Below are 27,671 nucleotides of genomic sequence, written 5' to 3'. Positions count from 1 at the left end.
CCCAAGGCCATTCCAGCAGCTGCAAGTGGAGGAGTGGGGAATCAAACCCGGTTCTCCCAGATAAGAGAGCTCTGGCTGACCCAAGGCCATTCCAGCAGCTGCAAGTGGAGGAGTGGGGAATCAAACCCGGTTCTCCCAGATAAGAATCCGCACACTTAACCACTACACCAGACTGGCTCTCCACATACTTTTGCTTGGAGGTGAAGTACTTTTCACATCCTAACCATTTATAGGGTTTCACTCCATGTGGGTTAGCTGATGCAGAGCAGGGGTGGCCCAAGTTGCTTAACATAAGATCCACACAGAATACATGTCAGATGTTTGAGAGCCACAAGGAGAGATGGAGGGAGGGAGGGAGGGAGAGATGGAGGGAGGGAGGGAAGTAAAGCAAATAGATGGGGGGAGGGATGAGGGAGGGATGAAGCAACTTTAACTTCAAATGCATTCTCCAAGCCACTGGTTGGCTTGGCTTGGAGAAATGATTTAAAGAGACATATCCCTTTTCCAAGCCAGCCAATGGGGTGGTGAAGGCTTCAGGAGTCACACAATATGAGCCACATGTGGTCCTTGAGCCACAGTTTGGCCACCCCAATGTAGAGTCTGGTATGTCCTGAAGCTGAACTTCTTTCCCTATGTTCACCATTTCTAAGGTTTCTGTCTGGTATGCATTTTGTGATGTAAAGTAAGGCTTAGGTTGTGCTTGAAGCTCTTTCCGCAATCCAGGCATTTATAGGGTTTCTCCCCACTGTGCACTCTCTGATGCTTAGTAAGATGGTCTTTGTGCCGGAAGCACTTTCCACACCGCAAACACTTATATGGCTTCTCCCCTGTGTGAATTTTCTGATGCACCCGAAGATTAGTGCTCCGTCTAAAGCACTTCCCACACTCAGGGCACTTCAATAGTTTCTCGCCTGTGTGAACTCTTTGATGGGCCCTCAGGTTTTCCTTTCGATTGAAGCTCTTTCCACATTCAGGGCATTTATATGGTTTCTCCCCAGTGTGAATCCTGTGATGTAGCCTAAGGTTTCTAGCCTGGCGGAAAATCTTTCCACATTCTGAACACTGATACGGCTTCTCTCCAGTGTGTATTCTGTGATGCAAAGAAAGGCTGATGCTGTGATTGAAGCTCTTTCCACACTCCAGGCATTTATACGGCTTCTCCCCTGTGTGGATTCTTTGATGGGATCGCAAGTGTGTGCTTCGACTGAAGCTTTTCCGACACTCAGTGCATTTATATGGTTTCTCACCAGTGTGGATCTTCTGATGTGACCTAAGGCTTGTGCTCTGAGTGAACCTCTTTCCACACTCCAAGCATTTATATGGTTTCTCTCCTGTGTGAGTGTTTTGATGCGTTATGAGGTTTATCTTCTGAATGAAGCTCTTTCCGCATTCTGAGCATTTATATGGTTTCTCACCGGTGTGGCTTTTTTGATGCGTGGTAAGGTGGTGCTGTTCACCAAAGGCCTTTCCGCACTCGGAGCACTGAAACGGTTTCTCCCCTGTGTGGATTCTTTGATGTCTAGTAAGGTTTATCTTCTGACTGAAGCACTTGCCGCACTCTGAGCATTGATATGACTTGCCCATGGTGTGGATTTTCTGATGTGAAGTGAGGTTATTACTCCGACTGAAACTTGTGCCACACTCTAAGCATTTGTAGGGTTTCTCCCCTGTGTGGCTTTTCTGATGAGCAACAAGGTTATACCTCCTGCTGAAACCCTTTCCACACTCTGAGCATTTATATGGCTTCTCTTCTGTATCAGTTCTCGTATGAGAAGTGAGGTTTAAGTTCTGACTGTAGGTCTTTCTGCGCTCTGGGGGTGTCTCCACATTGTGAATTCTCTGATGGGTGTTGAGGCTTGAGCCGACAGTTAAGATGTTTGCACTTAGAGGGAAATTGTTCGTTTTGTCTCCTTCTTGACCTTCTTGGACTGGAATTTCACAAGGGTTGGCCTCTTCAGAGGGAGAGGATTCCCTTTGTTTTCCTTCCACTTCTCTTCCCTGAAGTTCAAAGTCCCCCTTCTTCTCCTGCCTGTCACCTGCAGGAATAAAAAAAGAAATCTGATGAGGGAACTTAGTCCTTTGTTACTTGGAATCATAGAATCACAGAGTTGGAAGGGACCTCCAGGGTCATCTAGTCCAGCCCCCCGCACAATGCAGAAAAATCACAAACACCTCCCCCTAAATTCACAAGATCAGCATTGCTGTCAGATAGCCATGTAGCTTCTGCTTAAAGACCTCCAAGGAAGGGGAGCCCACTGCCTCCCAAGAAAGCCTGTTCCACTGAGGAATCGCTCTAACGGTCAGGAATGATAGAATGATAGAATCCTAGAGTTGGAAGGGACCTCCAGGGTCATCTAGTCCAACCTTCTGCAGAATGCAGGAAACTCACAAACACCTCCCCCTAAATTCGCAGGATCTTCATCGCCGTCGGAGGGCCGTCTAGCCTCTGTTTAGAAGCCTCCAAGGAAAGAGAGCCCACCACCTCCCAAAGAAGCCTGTTCCACTAAAGAATCGCTCTAACGGTCAGGAATCATAGAGCTGGAAGGGACTTCCAGGGTCATCTAGTCCAACCCCCTGCACAATGCAGAAAAATCACAAATACCTTCCCCTAAATTCACAGGATCAGCATTGCTGTCAGATGGCCATGTAGCTTCTGCTTAAAAGCCTCCAAGGAAGGAGAGCCCACCACCTCCCGAGGAAGCCTGTTCCACCGAGGAACCGCTCTAACGGTCAGGAAGTCCTTCCTAATGTTATTGAAATGTTGATGTGATTTCTGGGGTGGAAGACACTGCTCCACACACCTCAATACATATGCATGGACAAGAGGAGTGTCTCTCACCCATCCCCTAAGAAAGATGCTCTCCCTAATATACCTTAGGCATATCCTGAGAAGGCATGAAGGGTTGAATCAGCGCTTAGTTCTCATGGCTCTTTCTTACATGCCCAGAGAAATTCTGGTTGCCAATTTGGGGTCACGAAACAATTTTTCTCCAAGCCAGTTTGGTCAGGGATTCCTGGAGAGGATTTTTGCCGTCTTCTGGGCATGAACAGGGGTCACTGGGAGTGTGTGTAGGGGCGGGGGGAGGTATTTGTGAATTTTCTGCATTGTTCAGGGAGTCGGACTAGATGAGGGGAGGGACGGTGGCTCAGTGGTAGAGCATCTGCTTGGGAAGCAGAAGGTCCCAGGTTCAATCCCCGGCATCTCCAAAAAAGGGTCCAGGCAAATAGGTGTGAAAAACCTCAGCTTGAGACCCTGGAGAGCAGGGGAGGGACGGTGGCTCAGTGGTAGAGCATCTGCTTGGTAAGCAGAAGGTCCCAGGTTCAATCCCTGGCATCTCCAAAAAAGGGTCCAGGCAAATAGGTGTGAAAAACCTCAGCTTGAGACCCTGGAGAGCCGCTGCCAGTCTGAGAAGACATTACTGACTTTGATGGACCAAGTGTCTGATTCAGTATAAGGCAGCTTCATATGTTCATGCAGGTACCTTCCAAGCAATACTCCCTCTAAGCTGTAGAGCCTTGCGAGCCAAAAAATCCTACTTCGTGAGCTACAGGCGTTAAGGTTGTGAGCATAAATTAGTTTGCTCTGGGGCCATTTTTTCCTAAGACAAAAATGTACGAACCTATAATATAGCGCAGGGGTGGCTAATGGTAGCTCTCCAGACTTCTTCTCTTTTTTTTTTTGCCTACAACTCCCATCAGCCCCAGCCAGCATGGCCAACGGCTGGGTCTGATGGGAGTTGTAGGCAAAAAAAAGATCTGGAGAGCTACCGTTGGCCACCCCCGCTCTATTGGTCCATTCAAATCAGTAGGGGGTCCGTGATTGGTGCAGGGCAGCAGGGATTTGGATCCAACTGCCATTGTTCCCGAGTCTCCAAGCTCTGGTCGTCTGGCTCCAATGAGCCAGGCAGGAACGCCCAATTCAGTTCTCACTTGAGACCAGATACATAACAGAACCGGAGGCTGAAAAACTGTGAGCTAGCTCACACTCACAGCGTTGAAGAGACACTGCTTCAAACTCCGTGATTCTACCATTCAGTGATTCTACCTTCTCTTTCAGAGTTGGCTGGGCCCTGCTCCCTCACCAAAATGTCTGTTTCTTTCCACTATTCTCTCAATAGTCAAGTGGTTGATACGCAGACAGAACAAATGCTTTCCAGCAGAACTCCTGGTTCTTTAGGTTGAATAAAGAACCCACCGCACACCAGTACAGCTACTTGCTTTGTTCTCAGAGGCTGCGGCAAATGAATTTCCCCCTTCTTCCAGCCAGGAGGGATCAGCCTTGGGAACAAAAAGTTCAGCTTCAGAGGGAAAACAAGCAACGCCCTGATTATTTCTGGAGCTTCCCATAAGGAGAAATATTCAGGGATTCCAAAGTAGCCCCTTTGGATGTCCACACACACACCCACACACACACACAATCCCAGAAATGAAAGACAATAAAACGTTTTGTTGTATGTAAAATATTGATAGGCCCACTTTTCTCCCAAACAAATAGGACCCAAGGCAGGTAACAAAAATAATGGCATTGAAAAAGAACGAGGAAGAAGAAGAGGAGATTGGGTTTATAACCCGTCTCAGAGCGGCTCGCCGTCTCCTTCTCTTCCTCTCCACGCAGCATATACTCTGTGGTATAGGTGGGGGCTGAGAAAGCGCTGAGAGAACTGCTCTTGAGAGAACAGGTCTGAGAGAACTGTGACTGACCAAGATCACCCAACTGGCTGCATATGGAGCGCTGAGAGAACTGCTCTTGAGAGAACAGATCTGAGAGAACTGTGACTGACCAAGATCACCCAACTGGCTGCATATGGAGCGCTGAGAGAACTGCTCTTGAGAGAACAGATCTGGGAGAACTGACCAAGGTCACCCAACTGGCTCCAGATTAGAGTCTGTCATTCGTTACTATACCAAACTGAGGCTCGATAAGAACATCAAGCAATTTATAGCCAGCCGACTTCTGTATGTACATATGTGCCGTCAAGTAACAATGGATTATGGTGACTCCAGCAATGGGCTTTCGGGGCAAACGAGAAGCAGAGGTGGTTTAGCTATTGTCTTTATCTGCTAAGATGTCCTTAGAGGGCTCCCATTCATGTACTGTCTGTACTTAGCTTCTGTGATCTGATAAGACTGGGCTGTGTTTGTTTCAAAAGAAGGAAAGACCGTAGATTTATACCCTGCCCTTATCTCTGAATCAGAGTCTCAGAGCGGCTTACAATCTCCTTTATCTTCTTCCCTCACAGTAGAGCCAGTTTGGTATAGCGGTTAAGTGTGCGGACTCTTATCTGGGAGAACCAGGTTTGATTCCCCACTCCTCCACTTGCAGCTGCTGGAATGGCCTTGGGTCAGCCATAGCTCTCTTATCTGGAAGAACTGAGTTTGATTCCCCACTCCTCCACTTGCAGCTGCTGGAATGGCCTTGGGTCAGCCATAGCTCTCTTATCTGGGAGAACCGGGTGTGATTCCCCACTCCTCCACTTGCAGCTGCTGGAATGGCCTTGGGTCAGCCATAGCTCTCTTATCTGGGAGAACCAGGTTTGATTCCCCACTCCTCCACTTGCAGCTGCTGGAATGGCCTTGGGTCAGCCAGAGCTCTCTTATCTGGAAGAACTGAGTTTGATTCCCCACTCCTCCACTTGCAGCTGCTGGAATGGCCTTGGGTCAGCCATAGCTCTCGTAGGAGTTGTCCTTGAAAGGGCAGCTGCTGGGAGAGCCCTCTCAGCCCCACCCACCTCTCAGGGTGTCTGTTGTGGGGGAGGGAGATAAAGGAGATTGCGAGCTGCTCTGAGACTCTTGAGTGGAGGGCGGAACAGAAATCCAATGTCTTCTTCTTCTTAGACACCTTGTGAGGTAGGTGGGGTGGAGAGAGCTCTCACAGAAGCTGCCCTTTCAAGGACAACTCTGTGAGAGCTGTGGGTGACCTAAAGCCATTCCAGCAGCTGGAAGTGGAGGAGTGGGGAATCAAACCTGGCTCTCCCAGATAAGAGTCCATGCACTTAACCACTACACCAAAATCTTCCAGTGGAAAAGTCAGCATGGGGAAGAACAGGGAGAGGAAGTTTTGGGTGAAGGGATTTTTCCCACGGATGTCTGCATCCCCTTCCCAACTTTGCAAGTGTCTCCCTGCTGTCTACAACTCTTGCCCCAGAAGGCGAGAGGGACCTTACCAAGAGAGGCCCAGTTCCCCTTGTTCTCTGTCAGGACTTCTGCATCCAGAGGCCTTTGGCTTGAATCCAGCAGAGCACATTTTTCCTCAGTGAAATATGCTGCAAACTTTTCGAAGATCACCAGTCCCTGGGAGGGGTGGGGGAAGGAAAAAGAAATAACCTCAGAGACAGTATAAGACTACTAGGGAGTAGAAAAAAGCAAGAGTCCAGTAGCGACTTAAAAACCAACAATATTTCTTGCTATGTGTGAACTTTTATAAGTCGCTGCCCACTTCTTTAGATACAGCTAGAAGGTGAGTCCATCTGTTCTTACATATATATGTGAGAGTGGAGTGATTTCGGATGCCAAATTCCCATAGCTGGTGTAATTGGATTAGGTGTGATATGCAGAGGGACAGTAGCATGGAGAAATCAGTACTGGGAAAAAGACAGGAAACCTAGGTCTCCATTCAGTCCAGGAGGACGCATTGTCTTGAGCTCCATCATTCGTTGCAATTCAGCAGTCTCACTTTCCAATCTCCTTTTGAAATCCCTTTGTAAAAGAACTACTGTTCTTAGGTCAGCAACTGAATGCCCTGGAAGGTTATAATGTCCCCCCCCACACACACACACACACACTGTTTTTTGAATGTCACAGTTTCTAATGTCAGAGTTATGTAATTCTTTGTTGAAGGGACTGGCCTGTTTGTCCCATATTGAGGGTGGAAGGACGCTATTGACACGTGGTGGCATAAATCGCCTTAGACGATGAGCAGGACTAGGAACTTGAGATGGTCTAGTTCAGGGACAGCCAAACTTGATTAATGTAAGAGCTACATAGAATAAACATCAGACGTTTGAGAGCCACAAGGCATGAATGTCAGATGCTTGAGAGACGGAAGGAAGGAAGGAAGGAAGGAAGGAAGGAAGGAAGGAAGGAAGGAAGGAAGGAAGGAAGGAAGGAAGGAAGGAAGGAAGGAAGGAGGGAGAGAGAGGTGGGAAGAAAGCATCTTTAAATGCATTCTCCAAGCTGCTGGCTGGCTTGGAGAAGATATTTAAAGTGAGAAATGCCTTCTCCAAGTGAGCTGATGGGACCGTGGGGGCCAGGCCTGTAGCTACGAGGGAGCCCGTGGGGGCACAGCCCCTTGACTGCTAGGCAGGGCCCCCTGACTTGGGGCCCCTAACCAGCCTCCAGTGCCTGGCTGCATCCTTCTCCATTCTGCCTTCATCATACACAGTTGTTTCTGCTTGCTTAGGGGCCGGAAGAATTCTCTGACCCCCTCAGCAAGCAGAAACAACGGAGCACTTTCAGTGCCCAGGTGGGGGCAGGGGATCCCCCGGTTTGGAGGCCCTCCCCCTGCTTCAGGGTCATCAGAAAGTGGAGGGGGGGGGAGGGAAATGTCTGCTGGGCACTCCATTATTCCCTATGGATACCGATTCCCATAGGGAATAATGGGGAATTGATTCATGGGTATCGGGGGAACTGAGGGAGGTGTTTTTGAGATAGAGGTACCAAATCTTTAGCATAGCATCCAGTGCCCCTCCCCAAAATACCCTCCAAGTTTCAAAAAGATTGGACCAGGGGGTCCAATTCCATGAGCCCCAAAAGAAGGTGCCCCTATCCATTTTTTCCAAAGAAGGGAAGATATTTAAAAGGTGTGCAGTCCCTTTAAGTGTGATGGCCAGAACTCCCTTTGGAGTTCAGTTGTGATTGTCACAACCTTGCTCCTGGCTCCACCCCCAAAGTCTCCTGGCTCCACCCCTCAAGTCTCCTGGCTCCACCCTCAAAGTCCCCAGATATTTTTTGAATTGGACTTGGCAGCCCTTTGCAAGATCCAAACCTTCCATCAGAGACATTCAAAGCCTTTCTTGGGGGAGGGGGCTCCTTTGTCAGAAAGAAAAACTTGCAGCCCCCAGATGATGAGTTAGGGACAGAGGCCCCCCAGCGACCACCTCCCACCCCCCACACCTTCTGCAAAGGCTCTCCATACCTGATCTGGCTGAACAGAGGCCATTTCTGCTCTGGATGCCATCAAGCAGCTGATTACTCCATCACCTACGAGGCAAAGGAAATAAGAACATAAGGCAGAAGATGTGTTGGATCAGGCCAACGACCCATCCAGTCCAACACTCTGCGTCACATAAGAACATAAGAGAAGCCATGCTGGATCAGCCAATGGCCCATCCAGCCCACACTCTGAGTCACATAAGAGAAGCCATGTTGGATCAGGCCAATGGCCCATCCAGCCCAACACTCTGAGTCACATAAGAACATAAGAGAAGCCATGCTGGATCAGCCAATGGCCCATCCAGTCCAACACTCTGTGTCACAAAAGAACATAAGAGAAGCCATGTTGGATCAGGCCAATGGCCCATCCAGTCCAACACTCTGAGTCACATAAGAACATAAGAGAAGCCATGCTGGATCAGGTCAGTGGCCCATTCAGTCCCAACACTCTGTGTCACACAGTGGCCAAAAAAACCCAGGCGCCATCAGGAGGTCCATCAGTGGGGCCAGAACACTAGAAACCTTCCCACTATTTCTCCCCACCCCTCCAAAGCACCAAGAATACAGAGCATCACTGCCCCAGACAAAGAGTGCCAATAAAATGCTGTGGCTAATAGCCACTGATGAACCTCTGCTCCATATGTTGATCCAATCCCCTCTTGAAGGTGGCTATGCTTGTAGCCAGCACCACCTCCTGTGGCAGTGAATTCCACATGTTAATCACCCTTTGGGTGAAGAAGGACTTCCTTTTATCCGTTCTAACCCGACTGCTCAGCAATTGCATGGAGTGCCCACGATTTCTCATATTGTGAGAAAGGGAGAAAAGTGCTTCTTTCTCTACCTTCTCTATCCCATGCATAATCTTGTAAACCTTCTCTATCCCATGCATAATCTTGTAAACCTCGATCACGTCACCCCCTCAGTCGACGTTTCTCCAAGCTAAAGAGCCCCAAGCATTTTAACGGGAAGGTATTTTACCCTGTCAGTAGCCTGGCTTCATTTGAAGAGCTGGCTCTTACGTTTCAAGCCCTATGTCAGGGGTGGCCAACGATAGCTTTCCAGATGTTTTTTTTGCCTACAACTCCCATCAGCCCCAGCCAGCATGGCCAATGGCTGGGGCTGATGGGAGCTGTAGGCAAAAAAACATCTGGAGAGCTACCTGCCCTAGAAGATCAGACCAGAACCAACGGGTTGAAATGAAATCAAAAGAGTTTTCTGCTAAACATCAGGAAGAACTTCCTGACAATTAGGGTGTGCCGTCAGTGGAACAGACTTCCTTGGGAGATGGTGGGCTTTTCTTCTTTGGCGGTTCTTCAACAGAGGTGGCTTGATGACCATCTGACAGCAATCCTGATGCTGTGAATTAGGCAATGAGAAGGAGGGCAGGAAGGGCTGCATAGTTCCTGTGGCCCCTCCTTATACGCCCAGGGAAATGCTGATTATCACTTTGGGGTCAGTCAGCAATTTTTCTCCAGGCCAGTTTGGCCAGGGATCATAGAGAGGGGTTTTTTTTGTCCTGTTGTAGACCCTTCCCATTTGCAATGCCCCCCCCCCAAAGAGGAAATTTTAGGCTGCCCGCATCCTCGTGCAACACAGACAAAAACTCTTCTTTGATAAGGCATCTGCTAAGTAAATTTGCTAACTAAATTCACCTTATTGCATCTTCAGGGGGATTAAGGAAAGCAATGAATCAAGAATTCTTTGCCTACATTTTACATGATTGAATTTTTTTTTTTTTTAAATCCTTTCCCATGTTAGCTATCGGGCACATTTCAAAGAGCTCGTTTGGACCAATTGAAGAAGAAGATTGCAGATTTATACCCTGCCCTTCTCTCTGAATCAGAGATTCAGAGCGGCTTACAATCTCCTTTATCTCCTTCCCCCACAACAGACACCCTGTGAGGTGGGCAGGGCTGAGAGGGCTCTCCCAGAAGCTGCCCTATCAAGGACAACCTCTGCCAGAGCTATGGCTGACCCAAGGTCATTCCAACAGGTGCAAGTGGAGGAGTAGGGAATCAAACCTGGTTCTCCCAGATAAGAGAGCTATGGCTGACCCAAGGCCATTCCAGCAGGTGCAAGTGGAGGAGTGGGGAATCAAACCCGGTTCTCCCAGATAAGAGAGCTATGGCTGACCCAAGGCCATTCCAGCAGGTGCAAGTGGAGGAGTGGGAAATCAAACCCAGTTCTCCCAGATAAGAGAGCTATGGCTGACCCAAGGCCATTCCAGCAGCTGCAAGTGGAGGAGTGGGAAATCCAACTCGGTTCTCCCAGATAAGAGAGCTATGGCTGACCCAAGGCCATTCCAGCAGCTGCAAGTGGAGGAGTGGGGAATCCAACTCGGTTCTCCCAGATAAGAGAGCTATGGCTGACCCAAGGTCATTCCAGCAGGTACAAGTGGAGGAGTGGTGAATCAAACCCGGTTCTCCCAGATAAGAGAGCTCTGGCTGACTCAAGGCCATTCCAGCAGGTGCAAGTGGAGGAGTGGGGAATCAAACCCGGTTCTCCCAGATAAGAACTATGGCTGACCCAAGGCCATTCCAGAAGGTGCAAGTGGAGGAGTGGGGAATCAAACCCGGTTCTCCCAGATAAGAGAGCTCTGGCTGACTCAAGGCCATTCCAGCAGGTGCAAGTGGAGGAGTGGGGAATCAAACCCGGTTCTCCCAGATAAAAGAGCTCTGGCTGACTCAAGGCCATTCCAGCAGGTGCAAGTGGAGGAGTGGGGAATCAAACCCGGTTCTCCCAGATAAGAGAGCTCTGGCTGACCCAAGGCCATTCCAGCAGGTGCAAGTGGAGGAGTGGGGAATCAAACCCGGTTCTCCCAGATAAGAGAGCTCTGGCTGACCCAAGGCCATTCCAGCAGCTGCAAGTGAAGGAGGGGGGAATCAAACCCGGTTCTCCCAGATAAGAGTCTGAGCGCTTCACCACTACACCAGACTGAATCCTCACACAAGCTGAAGAGGAACACAAAAGCCTGCAGTCCCATTGATTTCAGGCTCACTCAAGAGGAGGAGGAGTCCAAGTCAAAAGCTACTCCTTACCCAGGGAGGTGGCGTTTCTGTCTTCCTCCCGCTTCACCTGCTGGAGACTCTGTCTCTGTTTAGCATCCAAAGGAGACTCGCCCTCCTCTTGACCATCGGTGGTCATGACTGCTAAGAGCTCCATCTCCTGAAACAACAGATAAGGAACAGGGAAAGGGATCAGGAAAAGAAGATTATGATATTGGATTTATACCCTGAATCTCAGAGTCTCAGAGCAGTCTCCCCCTCCCCACACATACACAACAGACACTCTGTGAGGTGGGTGGGGCTGTGAGAGCTCTTACAGCAGCTGCCCTTTCAAGGACAACTCCTGCGACAGCTCTGGCTGACCGAAGGCCATTCCTGCAGGTGCAAGTGGAGGAGTGGGGAATCAAACCCAGTTCTCCCAGATAAAAGCCCACACACTTCACCACTACACCAAACTGGCTCTCAAAGTGGGAAGAAGCAAGGCAAAGAAGGCAGGACAGCTCTTTTGGGGGGCGACTTCCAGAAAAAGCTGGCCCATGGGGAAGGGGGGAGGTCGTTGTTAGGTTCCCCTTTTGCACATTTTCTGCCCTTGGGCGATCCCAGGAGGAATCTCTCTCACCTGCTCTTCCTGCTTCACACTCTCCACCTGGTCCAAGAGAAAACTCTCCGCCAGGGCCGCCGCACGGGCACAGGTCTCCGGCCCCTGGTCCCTGACCCAGCTCTCCATCTCCGGAGGCAGGACAGCCAAGAACTGCTCCAAGACCACCAGGTCCACGATCTGAGTCTTGCTGCGTTGGTCTGGCTGCAGCCACTGCTGGCACAGGCGGTGGAGATGTCCACAGACCTCCCGCGGCCCTGTGGCCTCCCAGTAGCGGAAGCGCCTGAAGCTCTGGCGACGCAGTTCCAAGCCGGTCGCGCTCCCCACCACCACCTTCTGCACGGCTTCTTCCCAGAACGCCCCACTGCCCTCAGCCAAGAAGTCCTCTTCCTCCTCCTTCACCTCTGCGCCCCCGTGGTCCATCCCCGGGGAATCTTCATCCTCCGTCTTCACGCCCTGATCCGTGGCAGTCTCCAAGGCGGCCCACCGCTGCTCCCCTGACTGAAGGCCACCTGAGATGTCCTCTTCCTCCTTCACGCCGTGCTGCATCTCAGCCTCCAAGGGAGCTACTGGCTTGAATGCAAGGGGAGGGGAAGGCGGAGGACAAACCCTTGCAAAGGGGAATCAATCGGTCTTCCTGCGTGCAACCCACAGTGTGGGAAGAGGCTTCCTGGGGAGGCCCAGAGGACTCCAGCCGGCACCCGGGGGTTCTCCCTGCAAGAAAGCAAGGCAAACACAAGACTCAGACCAGTGGCATGGGGTTGCCAGCCTCCAGGTGGGGCCTGGAGATCTTCTAGAACAGGCGTACGGAATAGTGGCTCTCCAGATGTTTTTTGCCTAGATGACTCTAGAGGACCCTTCCAACTCTATGATTCTATGATTCACAGTGCCTTCTTACCTTTTGATATTGTTTCAGACACTAGAGTTTCTGGGGTTACACACAAGACACAAATATTTCTCTTGACATGAGGCCTGGATATTTTTTTGCTAGGGGGTTGGATGGGGTATAAATTCATACTTTCATACCTCAATACTTTCTTTGCCAACAGACACCAAACATATTTAAGTATTGATGTGTTCTGCATGTCAATACCTTAGTAATTAATTTAGAAAGTCCAAAGATACAACAAAAAATTTTTTGCAGAAAACTATGGGGAGGGACGGTGGCTCAGTGGTACAGCATCTGCTTGGGAAGCAGAAGGCCCCAGGTTCAATCCCTGGCATCTCCAAAAAAGGATCCAGGCAAATAGGTGTGAAAAAACCTCAGCTTGAGACCCTGGAGAGCCGCTGCCAGTCTGAGTAGACAATACTGACTTTGATGGACCAAAGGTCTGATTCAGTATAAGGAAGCTTCATATGTTCATATGTACAACTCTCCTCAGCCCCAGCCATTGGCTATGCTGGCTGGGGCTGATGGGAGTTGTAGGCAAAAAACATCTGGAGAGCCACTGTTTTTTTCAACTGATCTCCAGGACGATTTATTTAAGTGGGTTACCAGGTTGGTCTGAAGCAATAGAATTGAGTTTGAGTCCAACTTTAAGACCAACAAAGTTCCATTCAAGGACTAAGCCAGGGGTGTCAAACATGCGGCCCTGGGGCCAAATCAGGTCCCCACCCCCCAGAGGGCTTCTATCAAGCCCATGAGTAACTGGCTGTCCTCAGCTTTCTTTTCCCTCTCTCTTGCTTTCTTCTGCATCACAGCTTGCCTCGCTAGGCTTAACACAGGAGATACAGAGCAAAGCCTCTATTTTCTCCATTGGCTGAGGCTCCTCCCTTGGGGAGGAAGGGGGAAGGAATAGCTTGCTTTGCCAGGCTCTCTCAATCACACAGCAGAGCTACTGAGCCAAGCCTCTCTTCCTTCAATTGAACCGGAGCTTCCTTTGCCCAGTTCCCTGGATCCCATGGGAGAAATACAAAGGAAGCACCTTTAAAATCAACGAGTGCTAATGTTTTAAGCATGTTTTAAGTTTTTAAAAAATCTTCAATTGTGTCCGTCTGTGTCTTTTATAAAGTTTATATCGGAGCTACATTTTATGACGCACGTGGCCCAGCCCGACAAGGTCAAATATATGTAGGATCCGGCCCTCATAACATTTGAGTTTGACACCTCTGGTCTAAGCTTTTGTGTGCAAATACCTGAGAAAGTGTGTGTGCACAGGGAAACTTTGTTGGTCTTAAAAGTGCCCCTGGACTCAAAAACTTTGTTCAACTGACAGAAGAAGAAGAAGAAGATATTGGATTTATATCCCGCCCTCCACTCCGAAGAGTCTCAGAGCGGCTCACAATCTCCTTTACCTTCCTCCCCACAACAGACACCCTGTGAGGTAGATGAAGATATTGGATTTATATCCTGCCCTCCACTCCGAAGAGTCTCAGAGAGGCTCACAATCTCCTTTCCCTTCCTCCCCCACAACAGACACCCTGTGAGGTGGGTGGGGCTGGAGAGGGCTCTCACAGCAGCTGCCCTTTCAAGGACAGAGGCTCAGAGTGGCCTACAATCTCCTTTCCCTTCCTCCCCCACAACAGACACCCTGTGAGGTGGGTGGGGCTGGAGAGGGCTCTCACAGCAGCTGCCCTTTCAAGGACAGAGGCTCAGAGCGGCCTATAATCTCCTTTCCCTTCCTCCCCCACAACAGACACCCTGTGAGGTGGGTGGGGCTGAGAGGGTTCTCACAGCAGCTGCCCTTTCAAGGACAGAGTCTCAGAGCGTCCTACAATCTCCTTTCCCTTCCTCCCCCACAACAGACACCCTGTGAGGTGGGTGGGGCTGAGAGGGCTCTCACAGCAGCTGCCCTTTCAAGGACAACCTCTGCCAGGGCTATGGCCATGCTAGCAGGTGCAAGTGGAGGAGTGGGGAATCAAACCCGGTTCTCCCAGATAAGAGTCCGCGCACTTAAACACTACACCAAACTGGCTCTCCAGGAGGTGGTGGCAGCTACGAGCACAGCCAGCTTCAAGAGGGGATTGGATAAGCATCTGGAGCAGAGGTCCATCAGCGGCTATTAGCCACAGCATATTGCTGGAACTCTCTGTCTGGGGCAGTGATGCTCTGCAATGTTCCGTCTAAGTTGTGGAGTCTCGTGAGCAAAAATTCTACTTCGTGAGCTACTGGCATTAAAGTTGTGAGCTACTGCGTTAAATTAGTTTGCTCTGGGGCCATTTTTCCTGAGCTGATACAAAAAGGTGTGAGCTGGAGACTAAAAAATTGTGAGCTAGCTCACACTAACTCAGCTTAGAGGCAACATTGATGCTTTGTATTCTTGTTGCTTGGGGGGGGCACGGTGGGAGGGCTTCTAGTGTCCAGGCCCCACTGATGGACCTCTTGATGGCACTTGGGGTTTTTTGGACACTGCGTGACACAGAGTGTTGGACTGGATGGGCCATTGGCTTGATCCAACAAGGCTTCTCTTATGTTCTTATGGAACTCTCTATCTGGGGTAGTGATGCTCTGTATTCTTGGTGCTTGTAGGGGGGCACAGTGGGAGGGCTTCTAGTGTCCTGGCCCCACTGATGGACCTCCTAATGGCACCTGTTTTGTTTTAGCCACTGTGTGACACAGAGTGTTGGACTGGATGGGCCATTGGCTTGATCCAACATGGCTTCTCTTATGTTCTTATGTGACACAGAGTGTTGGACTGGATGGGCCATTGGCCTGATCTAACAGGGCTTCTCTCATGTTCTTATGTGACTCAGAGTGTTGGACTGGATGGGGCATTGGCCTGATCCAACATGGCTTCTCTTATGTTCTTATGCAACTCTCTGGGGCAGCGATGCTCTGTATTCTTGGTGCTTGGGGAGGGCACAGTGGGAGGGCTTCTAGTGTCCTGGCCCCACTGATGGACCTCCTGATGGCACCTGGGGTTTTTTGCCACTGTGTGACACAGAGTGTTGGACTGGACGGGCCATTGGCCTGATCCAACATGGCTTCTCTTATGTTTTTAAAAGGAGTATGGTTCCTTTAAATATGATACCCAGAACTCCCTCTGACTTTCAGTTATGCTAGTCTCAACCTTGCTCCAGGCTCCACCCCGAAAGTCCCCAGGTATTTCTGAGTTGGATCTGGAAACCCTAGAACTAGATGGCCACTGTGTGAGACAGGAGGCTGGATTAGATGGACCCTCCCTGGTATGATCCAGCAGGGTTCTTTGGATGTTCTATGAAGGTTTCAGCCTCCCTGCCCTGTTTTTGGTCATGCAGAGGAACTGGTTGGCTACTGTGTGAGACAGGAGGCTGGACTAGATGGACCCTCCCTGGTCTGATCCAGCAGGGCTCTTTGGATGTTCTATGAAGGTTTCAGCCACCCTGCCCTGTTTTTGGTCATGCAGAGGAACTGGTTGGCTACTGTGTGAGTCAGGAGGCTGGACTACATGGACCCTCCCTGGTCTGATCCAGCAGGGCTCTTTGGATGGTCTATGAAGGTTTCAGCCTCCCTGCCCTGTTTTTGGTCATGCAGAGGAACTGGTTGGCCACTGTGTGAGACAGGAGGCTGGACTACATGGACCCTCACTGGTCTGACCCAGAAGGGCTCTTCTGATGTTCTTCTCAGGGGAAGGCCTCAGCCTCTCTGCCCTGTTCTTGGCCCTCCAGAGGAACTGGTTGGCCACTGTGTGGGGCAGGAGGCTGGACTAGATGGACCCTCCCTGGTCTGATCCAGCAGGGCCCTTCTGATGTTCTTATGAAGGTCCCAGCCAGTGTTCCTTCAAAGTGAGTTAGCGTGATCCGGCTCACACATTTTTAGCCTCCAGATCACACCTTTTTGTCTTCGTTCAGGAAGGACAGAGCACACTAATTTATGCAGGAGCCCACAACTTTAATGCCAGTAAATTCACAAAGTAGAATTTTTGCTCATAAGATTTTGCAGCTTAGAGGGAAAATTGGTCAGCCTCTCTGCCCAATTGTGGGCCCTGCAGAGGAACTGGTTGGCCACTGTGTGAGACAGGAGGCTGGACTAGATGGACCCTCCCTGGTCAGATCCAGCAGGGCTCTTCTGATGTTCTTCTCAGGGAAAGGCCTCAGCCTCTCTGCCCTGTTGTTGGCCCTCCAGAGGAACTGGTTGGCCACTTTGTGAGACAGGAGGCTGGACTAGATGGAACCTCCCTGGTCTGATCCAGCAGGGCTCGTCTGATGTTCTTCTCAGGGAAAGGCCTCGGCCTCTCTGCCCTGTTGTTGGCCCTCCAGAGGAACTGGCTGGACACTGTGTGAGACTGGAGGCTGGACTAGGTGGACCCTCCCTGGTCTGATCCAGCAGGGCTCTTCTGATGTTCTTCTCAGGGGAAGGCCTCAGCCTCTGCCCTGTTGTTGCCCCTCCAGAGGAACTGGTTGGCCACTGCGTGAGACAGGAGGCTGGACTAGATGGACCCTCCCTGGTCTGATCCAGCAGGGCTCTTTGGATGTTCTATGAAGGTTTCAGCCTCCCTGCCCTGTTTTTGGTCATGCAGGGGAACTGGTTGGCCACTGTGTGAGACAGGAGGCTGGACTGGAAGGACCCAGTGCCTGATCTAGCAGGGCTCTTCTGGAGTTCTTGCACCCGGGCATTCCTCTCCACTTTTCTGCCATGCAATTTCCCCCCACCCCGTGCCCCACTTTTCTGCCATGCAGTCTCCCCAACCCCCCACCCCAAGAGCTCACCAGCTCCTCCCTGGGACGCACAGCCGCTAGCTTGCATGCCTCGGAGAAACAAAGGCCCCCTTCTTCGGGGTGGGGGGAGGATATGGCTTCCCCGTTTCCCCCTCCTTCTCTTCTCCCTACTCTTTCGAAGCCTGCACGACTCTCTGGTTTTAACCCTTCAACTGGATTTCCCGAGGAAGCGACTTTCTCCAGCCACACTCGGCCAATAATTGCATAGCCCACCAAGACCCAACAGGACTTTTCATCGGGGTGGAGGTTCAGTGCAATTAAAAAAGGGGGCAGGGGGGAGTGATAAAAAGCCCTACGTTTGCAGATTGAAAGCAAAGCACTGGAAGGCTTCGTTTGTGTGTGTGTGTGTGTGTGAGGTGGGTGTGTTTGTAAATATTGTTAAGGTCTTCTCGAAGATGCCCTGAAAAACCTTTTTTTTAAAATGTAGTGACAGACAATTTCACAATTCAACATTCTGCTGATTTGTTGCTTTTGCGTGCTCTTGCTACTCAGATCAAAGGTATGCTCAATTTAGGGTTTGTAGAATCTTTCGGGCTCAAGTGCCGTGTTCTACTGGAGAAAGTTTTCCTTCCAGACGTTTCGTTCTCAGCTGCGGAGAACATCCTCAGTGGCGTTGCAGCCGGAGCAACGCCGCTGAGGATGTTCTCCGCAGCTGAGAACGAAAGGTCTGGAAGGAAAACTTTCTCCAGTAGAACACGGCACTTGAGCCCGAAAGATTCTGCAAACCCTAATGATGTTACCAGCTGTCAAAACCTGAAATCTTTGATATGCTCAAATTTGTTAATGTTACTATTCTGTCATTGTACCGTTTTACCTTCTAAACCACTGCCTACCAGAGAATTTCACTTCGCTGTCATTGGCTCTTAAACCAGTACCACGTTGCATTCTGGGGTCACAGACAGAGTCTTTCAACTGGAGTTGCTGGGGATTGAACCTGGGCCCTTCCATATGCCAAGCAGATGCTCTGTCAGGAAGCCGCACCTTCTCCCAACCCCCAAAGCTGCCTTCTCCTGTGTTAGACAAGTGCTCCCTCAAGGGCAGAATTGCCTACTCGGGTTGGTAGTGGCTCTCCAGGGGCTCAAACAAATGGAAGCCTGTCAGCTGCTACCCCACAGCATTCCAGTTGGATCCGAAAGCATTGGTTCCCAATCCCCGGGCGGTGGACTGGTACCGGTCCGCGGTCTGTTAGCAACTGGGCCATGAGTCGTATAATTATTTCATCATATATAACAATGTAGTAGAATCACAGAATCATGGAGTTGGAAGGGACCTCTAGGGTCATCTAGTCCAACCCCCTGCACAATGCAGGAAATTCACAAACACTCCCTCCTAAATTCACAGGATCTTCATTGCTGTCAGATGGCCATCCAGCCTCTGTTTCAAAACCTCCAAGGAAGGAGAGCCCACCACCTCCCGAGGAAGCCTGTTCCACTGAGGAACTGGTCTGGAACTTCTTCCTAATGTTGAGCCGGAAACTCTTTTGATTTAATTTCAACCCATTGGTTCTGGTCCTACCTTCTGGGGCCATAGAAAGCAATTCCACCCCATCCTCTATATGACAGCCCTTCAAGTACTTGAAGATGATGATCATATCACCTCTCAGCCACCTCCTCTCCAGGCTAAACATCTCCAGCTCCTTCAGCCTTTCCTCATGGGACTTGGTCTCCAGACCCCTCACCATCTTCATCGCCCTCCTCTGGACCCATTCCAGCTTGTCTAGATCCTTCTTAAAATGTGGTGACTTAAACTGAGTACGCCTGGGACCTCCGCTCCATCTGTTTATCCAAGCCCCTCTTGCCACTATCTACGCTTGTAGCCACCACCGCTTCCTGCGGCAGCGAATTCCAAGTGTTAATGACTCTTTGGGTGAAAAAGTATTTCCTTTGGCCTGCTCTAATCCTACTGTTCATCCATTTCATGGAGTGCCCAAGAGTTTTTGTATTGCGAGAAAGGGAGATAGCGCCAGAATTACATGGAAGGCGAACGTTGTAAATTTGCCATGTCCAGTGTTCCCTCTGAGCTGAGTTAGTGTGAGCTAGCTCACAGATTCTTAGCCTCCAGTTCACACATTTTTGTCTTAGCTCAGGAAGGAAGACCCCAGGGCACACTGATTTATGCAGTAGCTCACAACTGTAATGCCAGTAGCGCACAAAAAAGTAAATTTTTTGCTCGCAAGACTTTGCAGCTTAGAGGGAACATTGGCCAACGTCCCCCTTTCCTGCCACACTCTACTCCCAATGGGGTTGCCATCCTCCAGGTGGTGCCTGGAGTTCTCCAGATGACATTGATCAGTTCCTCGGAAGAACTAGACAGCCATGGAGGGTAGACTCTTCGGAAGCTCCCATTGATCTCCCTCGCCTCTCCAAGCTCTGCCCTTAGACTCTGTCTCCAAAACTCCAGGAATTTTCCAAGTCAGGGTTGGCAAGATTTGGCCTCCCTTGTGGTGACATTGCGTATCTGACAGTGCTATCTTATCGCTATTACCATCATTTAACATGGGCCTATAACTGTTTACCTGATACGCTGCGCCGTTTCCGCCAGAGGTGCATTTTATTTATTGTTTTACTGCTTTTACGGTTTTAATTTTAATGTAGTATTTTAACTTTGATCTGTAGGGTATTTATTATTATTATTATTAAGAACATAAGAGAAGCCATGTTGGATCAGGCCAACGGCCCATCAAGTCCAACACTCTGTGTCACACAGTGGCAAAAAAATTTATATACACACATACACTGTGGCTAATAGCCACTGATGGACCTGTGCTCCATATTTTTATCTAAACCCCTCTTGAAGGTGGCTATATTTGTGGCCGCCACCACCTTCTGTGGCAGTGAATTCCACATGTTAATCACCCTTTGGGTGAAGAAGTACTTCCTTTTATCCGTTTTAACCTGTCTGCTCAGCAATTTCATCGAATGCCCACGAGTTCTTGTATTGTGAGAAAGGGAGAAAAGTACTTCTTTCTCTACTTTCTCCATTCCATGCATTATCTTGTAAACCTCTATCATGTCACCCCGCAGTCGACGTTTCTCCAAGCTAAAGAGTCCCAAGCGTTTCAACCTTTCTTCACAGGGAAAGTGCTCCAGCCCTTTAATCATTCTAGTTGCCCTTCTCTGGACTTTCTCCAATGCTATAATATCCTTTTTGAGGTGCGGCGACAAGAACTGCACACAGTACTCCAAATGAGACCGCACCATCGATTTATACAGGGGCATTATGATACTGGCTGATTTGTTTTCAATTCCCTTCCTAATAATTCCCAGCATGGCGTTGGCCTTTTTTATTGCAAACGCACACTGTCTTGACATTTTCAGTGAGTTATCTACCACGACCCCAAGATCTCTCTCTTGGTCAGTCTCTGCCAGTTCACACCCCATCAACTTGTATTTGTAGCTGGGATTCTTGGCCCCAATGTGCATTACTTTGCACTTGGCCACATTGAACCGCATCTGCCACGTTGACGCCCACTCACCCAGCCTCAACAGATCCCTTTGGAGTTCCTCACAATCCTCTCTGGTTCTCACCACCCTGAACAATTTAGTGTCATCCGCAAACTTGGCCATTTCACTGCTCACTCCCAACTCTAAATCATTTATGAACAAGTTAAAGAGCATGGGACCCAGTACCGAGCCCTGCGGCACCCCACTGCTTACCGTCCTCCACTGCGAAGACTGCCCATTTATACTCACTCTCTGCTTCCTATTACTCAGCCAGTTTTTGATCCACAAGAGGACCTGTCCTTTTACTCCATGACTCTCAAGCTTTCTAAGGAGCCTTTGATGAGGAACTTTATCAAAAGCTTTCTGGAAGTCAAGGTAAACAACATCTATCGGATCTCCTTTGTCCACATGTTTGTTCACCCCCTCAAAGAAATATAACAGGTTAGTGAGGCAAGATCTTCCCTTGCAGAACCCATGCTGAGTCTTCCTCAATAACCCGTGTTCATCAATGTGCCTACTCATTCTGGCCTTGATAATGGTTTCTACCAACTTTCCCAGTATTGAAGTCAGACTGACTGGCCTGTAATTTCCCGGATCTCCTCTGGAACCTTTTTTAAAGATGGGGGTGACATTTGCTACCTTCCAGTCCTCAGGAACGGAGGCAGATTTCAATGAAAGATTACAGATTTTTGTTAGAAGATCCACAAGTTCAACTTTGAGTTCTTTCAGAACTCTCGGATGTATGCCATCCGGACCCGGTGACTTATTAGTTTTTAATTTGTCTATCAGTTGTAGGACCTCCTCTTTTGTCACCTCAATCTGACTCAGGTCTTTCAACACCCCTTCCAAAATTAGTGGTTCTGGGGCGGGCAAAAAGTTCTCGTCTTCCACAGTGAAGACGGAGGCAAAAAATTTATTTAGCTTCTCAGCCATTTCCCTATCCTCCTTCAGTAATCCTTTTACCCCATGGTCGTCCAAGGGCCCCACTGCCTCCCTGGCTGGTTTCCTACTTCTAATATATTTGAAGAAAGTTTTATTGTTGGTCTTTATGTTTTTTGCAATATGCTCCTCATAGTCCCTTTTTGCCTGCCTGATCACAGTCTTGCATTTGATTTGCCACAGCCTGTGTTCCCTTTTACTAATCTCACTTGGACTGGTTTTCCACCGCTTAAAGGAGTCCTTCTTACCTTTTTCATTATTATTATTATTATTATTATTATTCGTTGTGATCCAGCCTGAGTCTGTTTAGAAGAAGATGATATTGGATTTATATCCCAGCCTCCACTGCGAAGAGTCTCAGAGCGGCTCACAATCTCCTTTCCCTTCCTCCCCCACAACAGACACCCTGTGAGGTGGGTGGGGCTGAGAGGGCTCTCACAGCAGCTGCCCTTTCAAGGACAGAGGCTCAGAGCGGTTTACACTCTCCTTTCCCTTCCTCCCCCACAACAGACACCCTGTGAGGTGGGTGGGGCTGAGAGGGCTCTCACAGCAGCTGCCCATTCAAGGACAGAGGCTCAGAGCAGCCTACAATCTCCTTTCCCTTCCTCTCGCACAACAGACACCCTGTGAGGTGGGTGGGGCTGGAGAAGGCTCCCACAGCAGCTGCCCTTTCAAGGACAGAGGCTCAGAGTGGCTGTGACGCTAATGAAGGGGTTAACAAGAAAACTAAGGATGCATAGAGCCTGGGTCAGGTGACCTGAGGGTGGGGACCAGAGTACTCGGAACTCTCAGAGGTGATTGACAGCTAACGGGCTGAGGGCAGTTAGTGTCAGAAAGAGTCTGAGGGAGACTGCTGAAGAGAGCAGTTGATCTGAGAAGGAGCTGAGACAGGAGCTGAGGAGAGTCTTCAAGAGAAGCAAAGCTCACTGTTCACTCTATTTAGACAGCCAAGGGGCTGTGGGTGACTAAAGGAGAGTCACAGTAAAAGACCTGAGAGGTCACAGACACAGAGACACTTCTCTTAAGAGCTAAAGAGGTGATTGAGGGAAAGATGTGGGTCTAGAAGTCTGAAGGGCTGGGAGAAGAGACACCAGTCGACTTAAGGGACTTGGCACATTATACCCAAGAGGCCAACCCAGAATAGTGTTGGAGAGTGAAAGCTGTATGATCTGTGAAACCTGAGAGACCTAAGTGAACTTGATATTATAAAGCCTGAACTACGAAGAAACTGTTAACTGCTTGAGATACAATATAGCCCATGTATATATTTCCCATTCCCCAGCTGAAGACGGTGTGTGTATGTTAATAAATTTCTGTGGTTTACTTTAAAGTTCTCTGGTGCCAGTATTTTGGGAAAGCTATCAAACCTGCTGTGGTCCTCTACCTACAAACTGAGGTTATATCCATCTAACAGCAAAACAAACACACCGAAGAGACTAGTAGTGAGAAATCCATATTACACCCACCCCTTGAGTTCCATAGTCGTGAGGGAAAAATTCAAAAGGAAGAACTGAGGTGGAAGAGGGGCTGGGGTAGCCATAAGCCGCATATAGAAGCGATCCAGTGAGACCTGTAGGCGCGCTGTTATAGCGGCCTACAATCTCCTTTATCTTCCTCCCCCACAACAGACACTCCTTTATCCCGCCCTCCACTCCGAAGAGTCTCAGAGCGGCTCACAATCTGCTTTCCCTTTCTCCCCCACAACAGACACCCTGTGAGGTGGGTGGAGCTGAGAGGGCCTGTCAAGGACAGAGTCTCAGAGCGGCCTACAATCTCCTTTCCCTTCCTCCCCCACAACAGACACCTTGTGAGGTGAGTGGGGCTGGAGAGGGCTCTCACAGCAGCTGCCCTTTCAAGGACAACTCCTACGAGAGCTCTGGCTGACTCAAGGCCATTCCAGCAGCTGCAAGTGGAGGAGTGGGGAATCAAACCTGGTTCTCCCAGATAAGAGAGCTCTGACTGACCCAAGGCCATTCTAGCAGCTGCAAGTGGAAGAGTGGGGAATCAAACCCGGTTCTGCCAGAAAAGAGAGCTCTGGCTGACCCAAGGCCATTCCAGCAGGTGCAAGTGGAGGAGGGGGGAATCAAACCCGGTTCTCCCAGATAACACAGCTCTGGCTGACCCAAGGCCATTCCAGCAGCTGCAGGTGGAGGAGTGGGGAATCCAACCCGGTTCTCCCAGATAAGAGAGCTCTGGCTGACCCAAGGCCATTCCAGCAGCTGCAGGTGGAGGAGTGGGGAATCCAACTCGGTTCTCCCAGATAAGAGAGCTATGGCTGACCCAAGGCCATTTCAGCAGCTGCAAGTGGAGGAGTGAGGAATCAAACCCGGTTCTCCCAGATAAGAGAGCTATGGCTGACCCAAGGCCATTCCAGCAAGTGCAAGTGGAGGAGGGGGGAATCAAACCCGGTTCTCCCAGATAAGAGAGCTATGGCTGACCAAAGGCCATTCCGGCAGGTGCAAATGGAGGAGTGGGGGAATCAAACCCAGTTTTCCCAGATAAGAGAGCTGTGGCTGACCCAAGTCCAAGGTGCAAGTGGAGTAGTGGGGAATCAAACCTGGTTCTCCCAGATAAGAGAGCTATGGCTGACCCAAGGCCATTCCACCAGGTGAATGTGGAGGAGTGGGGAATCAAACCCGGTTTTCCCAGGTAAGAGTCCGTGCACTTAACCGCTACACCAAACTGGCTCTCTCTTACCGTCCCACAAATTTTGTAAGTTTTTGAGGTGCTCCCAGATTCTTGATTTTCTATTGCTCAGTGAAGAACTGAATGAACCAGATAGGAAGTTCTACTTTTTTTTCTTAAGCAAGGTATTTGTTTTAGTGGATAATGTATGTACCTCACAGGACAACGCTGGGAAAAAGAAAAGCAGGTGTATCTCTGCTTAATGCCATTCTAAACAATCCAATTCTTTTTTTTTTTTTACAAAACCATCACTGCAAATCCTACTTTAGCTGCAAAATGACAGGTCCACCCAAATCTCAGAGCAACGTGTTAAAGTCTCTGTGAGATCCCAAGCAAGCCAAGAACACACTGGACTTTCCAGTCTTTCAGCCGCATCTCCTTGTGTTCAGAAGGACGTTGCTCCAGGTCACGGGTCTTCCTACGTATCGTGACTAATCGCCCATCTCTTTATCACGTGGAAACAAATTTTCCACATTTTCATTTCTGCAGTTTGTCCCCCATGTGGTTTTTGCGATGTAACATCAGGCTTATGTTATGCTTGAAGCTCTTTCCACACTCCAGGCATTTGTAGGGTTTCTCACCAGTGTGTACTCTCTGATGCGTAGTGAGGTGGTCCTTGTGCCGGAAGCTCTTCCCACAGCGCATGCACTTGTGCGGCTTCTCCCCTGTGTGGATTTTCTGATGTGCCCTAAGGTGTGTACTCCTTCTGAAGCTCTTCCCGCACACTGAGCACTTCAGCAGTTTCTCTCCTGTGTGAACTCTTTGATGCGCCCTCAGGTTTACCCTCTGGCTGAAGCTCTTACCGCATTCTGAGCACTGATAGGGTTTCTCCCCTGTGTGAACTCTGTGATGCGACCGCAAGTTTCGGGCCTGTCGGAAAATCTTTCCACACTCCAGGCATTTATAGGGCTTCTCTCCTGTGTGAATCCTGAGATGCAAAGTAAGGCTGATGCTGTGATTGAAGCTCTTCCCACACTCCAGGCATTTATATGGCTTTTCCCCAGTGTGGATTCTTTGATGGGACTTCAGGTGTGTACTTCGACTGAAGCTCTTCCTACACTCAGTGCATTTATATGGCTTCTCGCCGGTGTGGATTCTTTGATGCGCTTTAAGGCTCGTGCTTCGACTGAAGCTCTTTCCACACTCTGGGCATTTGTACGGCTTCTCCCCTTTGTGACTTTTTTGATGTGTGATAAGGTTGATCTTCTGACTAAAGCTTTTCCCACACTCCAGGCATGCATATGGTTTCTCCCCTGTGTGGCTTTTTTGATGCGTGGTAACATGATGCTGTTGACTGAAACTTTTCCCACATATTGAGCACTGAAATGGTTTCTCCCCCGTGTGAGTTCTTTGGTGTCTGGTAAGGTTTATCTTTTGGCTGAAGCTTTTGCCACATTCTGAGCATTTGTATGGCTTATCCACAGTGTGAATCTTCTGATGCGAAACAAGGTTGTTCTTCCGACTGAAGCTTTTTCCACACACCAAACACTCATGTGGTTTCTCCCCTGTGTGGCTTTTCTGGTGCGAAGCAAGGTTATATCGCCGGCTGAAACCCTTTCCACACTCTGAGCATTTATACGGCTTCTCCTCTGTGTTTGTTCTCGGATGAGAAGCAGGGTTCATGCTCTTTTCATACTCCGGAAATTTCTCCAGATCGTGAAGCCTCTGATGCGTGCTGAGGTTTGAGCTATCGGTTAAGAGGTTTGCACTTGTAGAGGAATTGTTCACTTTGTGATCTCGTTCTCCAACGGGAATATCACGGGAGCCAGCATTTTCAGAAAGACTGGGATTCTTCCTCCACTTCTGTTCTGCTTCAGCTTTTCTTCTCTGCGGTTCGACTTCCTCCTCACTGCCTCTTCCATCATCTGCAGAAATAAATAATAAGGTTTAAGGTTTATCGGATTTATATCCCGCCCTCCCCGCCGAAAGAGGCTCAGGGCAGCTCACAACCAGTAAAATCAAAACTGAGTGAGATCCCACAAGGCCCTAACCTCTTTCGGCAGCTGATTCCACCAATAGGGGGCAGCAATCGAGAAGGCCCCGCTCTCTGGTGGACTTGAATCTAGCCTCCCTCGGCCCACTGAGGACCACTAATAGATTTTGCGTCCCAGATCTAAGTACCCTCTGGGGAAGTGTGGGGTGTTGGAGTAATGAATCTATCTGCACCCAGTCTGACAGCTATGTTTTGACAGCTGGTGATCTAGCAGGCATGCTAGGTCACAATGACCTTATCAGCAGGCCGGTTTGAGCCGGCAGAAGCCAAGAGAAGAAACCTGCTGAGTCAGCATGACAGTGCACAGCCTTGATTGGCTAGTAGGACTATAAGTAGACTGTGTGTGGACCACACAGGTCTCTCTCCGAGAGTTGGTGTGTAGGCGGAGCATTTTGTCTGTTAGAGTAAGATATTGGACTGCACTAGTGAGCACTTATTGTATATATCTGTAAATACACTATTTTGGCACTAGTTGCAGGTGTCTGGCTGATTTCTTTCCTGGAGCCCTGTGTTGGGCAGGTCACCACGCTCACTCTGCTAACTCCCGCACCGACATGGGGAGAGACGGTCCCTAAGGTAAACAGGGCCATATAGGGCTTTAAAGGTGATAACCAGCACCTCAAAGTGAATCCGGCAGGCTGCGCAGTAAAGAGAAGAGATGGTCAAGAGAAGAGACCAGGAGGGGATCAGTGTGAAGCGATGGGTAACATTCTGTATCTGCTGCATGCACAAAATTCCAGGTTCAATCCCAGGGTTCTTCCAGTAAAAGAACACAACTTCTGAATGAGTCTCTGAAGAGCCATTTTTAGTGACAGTAAACCATCTTAGAACAGGAAAAAGAATATAAGAAGAGCCCTGCTGGATCAGACCCAAGGGCCCATCAAGTCCAGCATTCTGTGTACACAAGAACATAATGAGAGCCTTTCTGGATTAGAACAGTGGTCCCTCTACTCTAGCATCCTGTCTCACACAGTGGCCAACTAGTTGCTCCTGAAGTTCAACGAACAAAGCATAGAGATCAAGGCCTTCCCCTGAGAAGAACATCAGAAGAGCCCTGATGGATCAGAGCAGTGGTCCAGTCAGTCCAGCATCCTGTCTCACACAGAGGCCAACCAGTTCCTTTGCAGGACTGAAAAAAGGGCACAGAGGCCGAGGCCTTCTTAAGAACATCAGAAGACCTCTGCTGGATCAGACCAGGGAGGGTCCATTTAGCCCAGCCT

General features: G+C 49.5%; 1 protein-coding gene across 1 annotated transcript; it reads right to left on the bottom strand.

Moving 5' to 3' along the window:
- Positions 1–609: 609 nt before the first annotated feature.
- On the bottom strand, positions 610–26,133 carry LOC132572152 (zinc finger protein 845-like). Its single transcript, XM_060238954.1, has 2 exons — positions 24,997–26,133; positions 610–1,540 (listed from the first exon to the last, which is right to left on the bottom strand). The coding sequence occupies exons 1-2, from the start codon at positions 26,079–26,081 to the stop codon at positions 646–648; spliced, it is 1,980 nt and encodes a 659-aa protein (XP_060094937.1). The 5' UTR covers positions 26,082–26,133; the 3' UTR covers positions 610–645.
- Between the last annotated feature and the right edge of the window lie 1,538 nt (positions 26,134–27,671).

This window comes from Heteronotia binoei, chromosome 5 (genome assembly GCF_032191835.1).
Source record: "Heteronotia binoei isolate CCM8104 ecotype False Entrance Well chromosome 5, APGP_CSIRO_Hbin_v1, whole genome shotgun sequence".
Classification (NCBI taxonomy): Eukaryota; Metazoa; Chordata; class Lepidosauria; order Squamata; family Gekkonidae; genus Heteronotia; species Heteronotia binoei.
This window is presented reverse-complemented; position numbering and strand designations above follow the sequence as displayed.

What these genes read in the sequence shown, in the direction of transcription:
- LOC132572152 (XM_060238954.1), bottom strand. Translation starts at nt 26,081, where the DNA reads ATGAACCCTGCTTCTCATCCGAGAACAAACACAGAGGAGAAGCCGTAT. An exon ending in GAGTGTGGAAAGAGCTTCAA is followed by an intron (nt 1,541 to 24,996) that starts GCATAACATAAG and finishes CAAGTGCTTCAG; the next exon opens with TCAGAAGATAAACCTTACTA.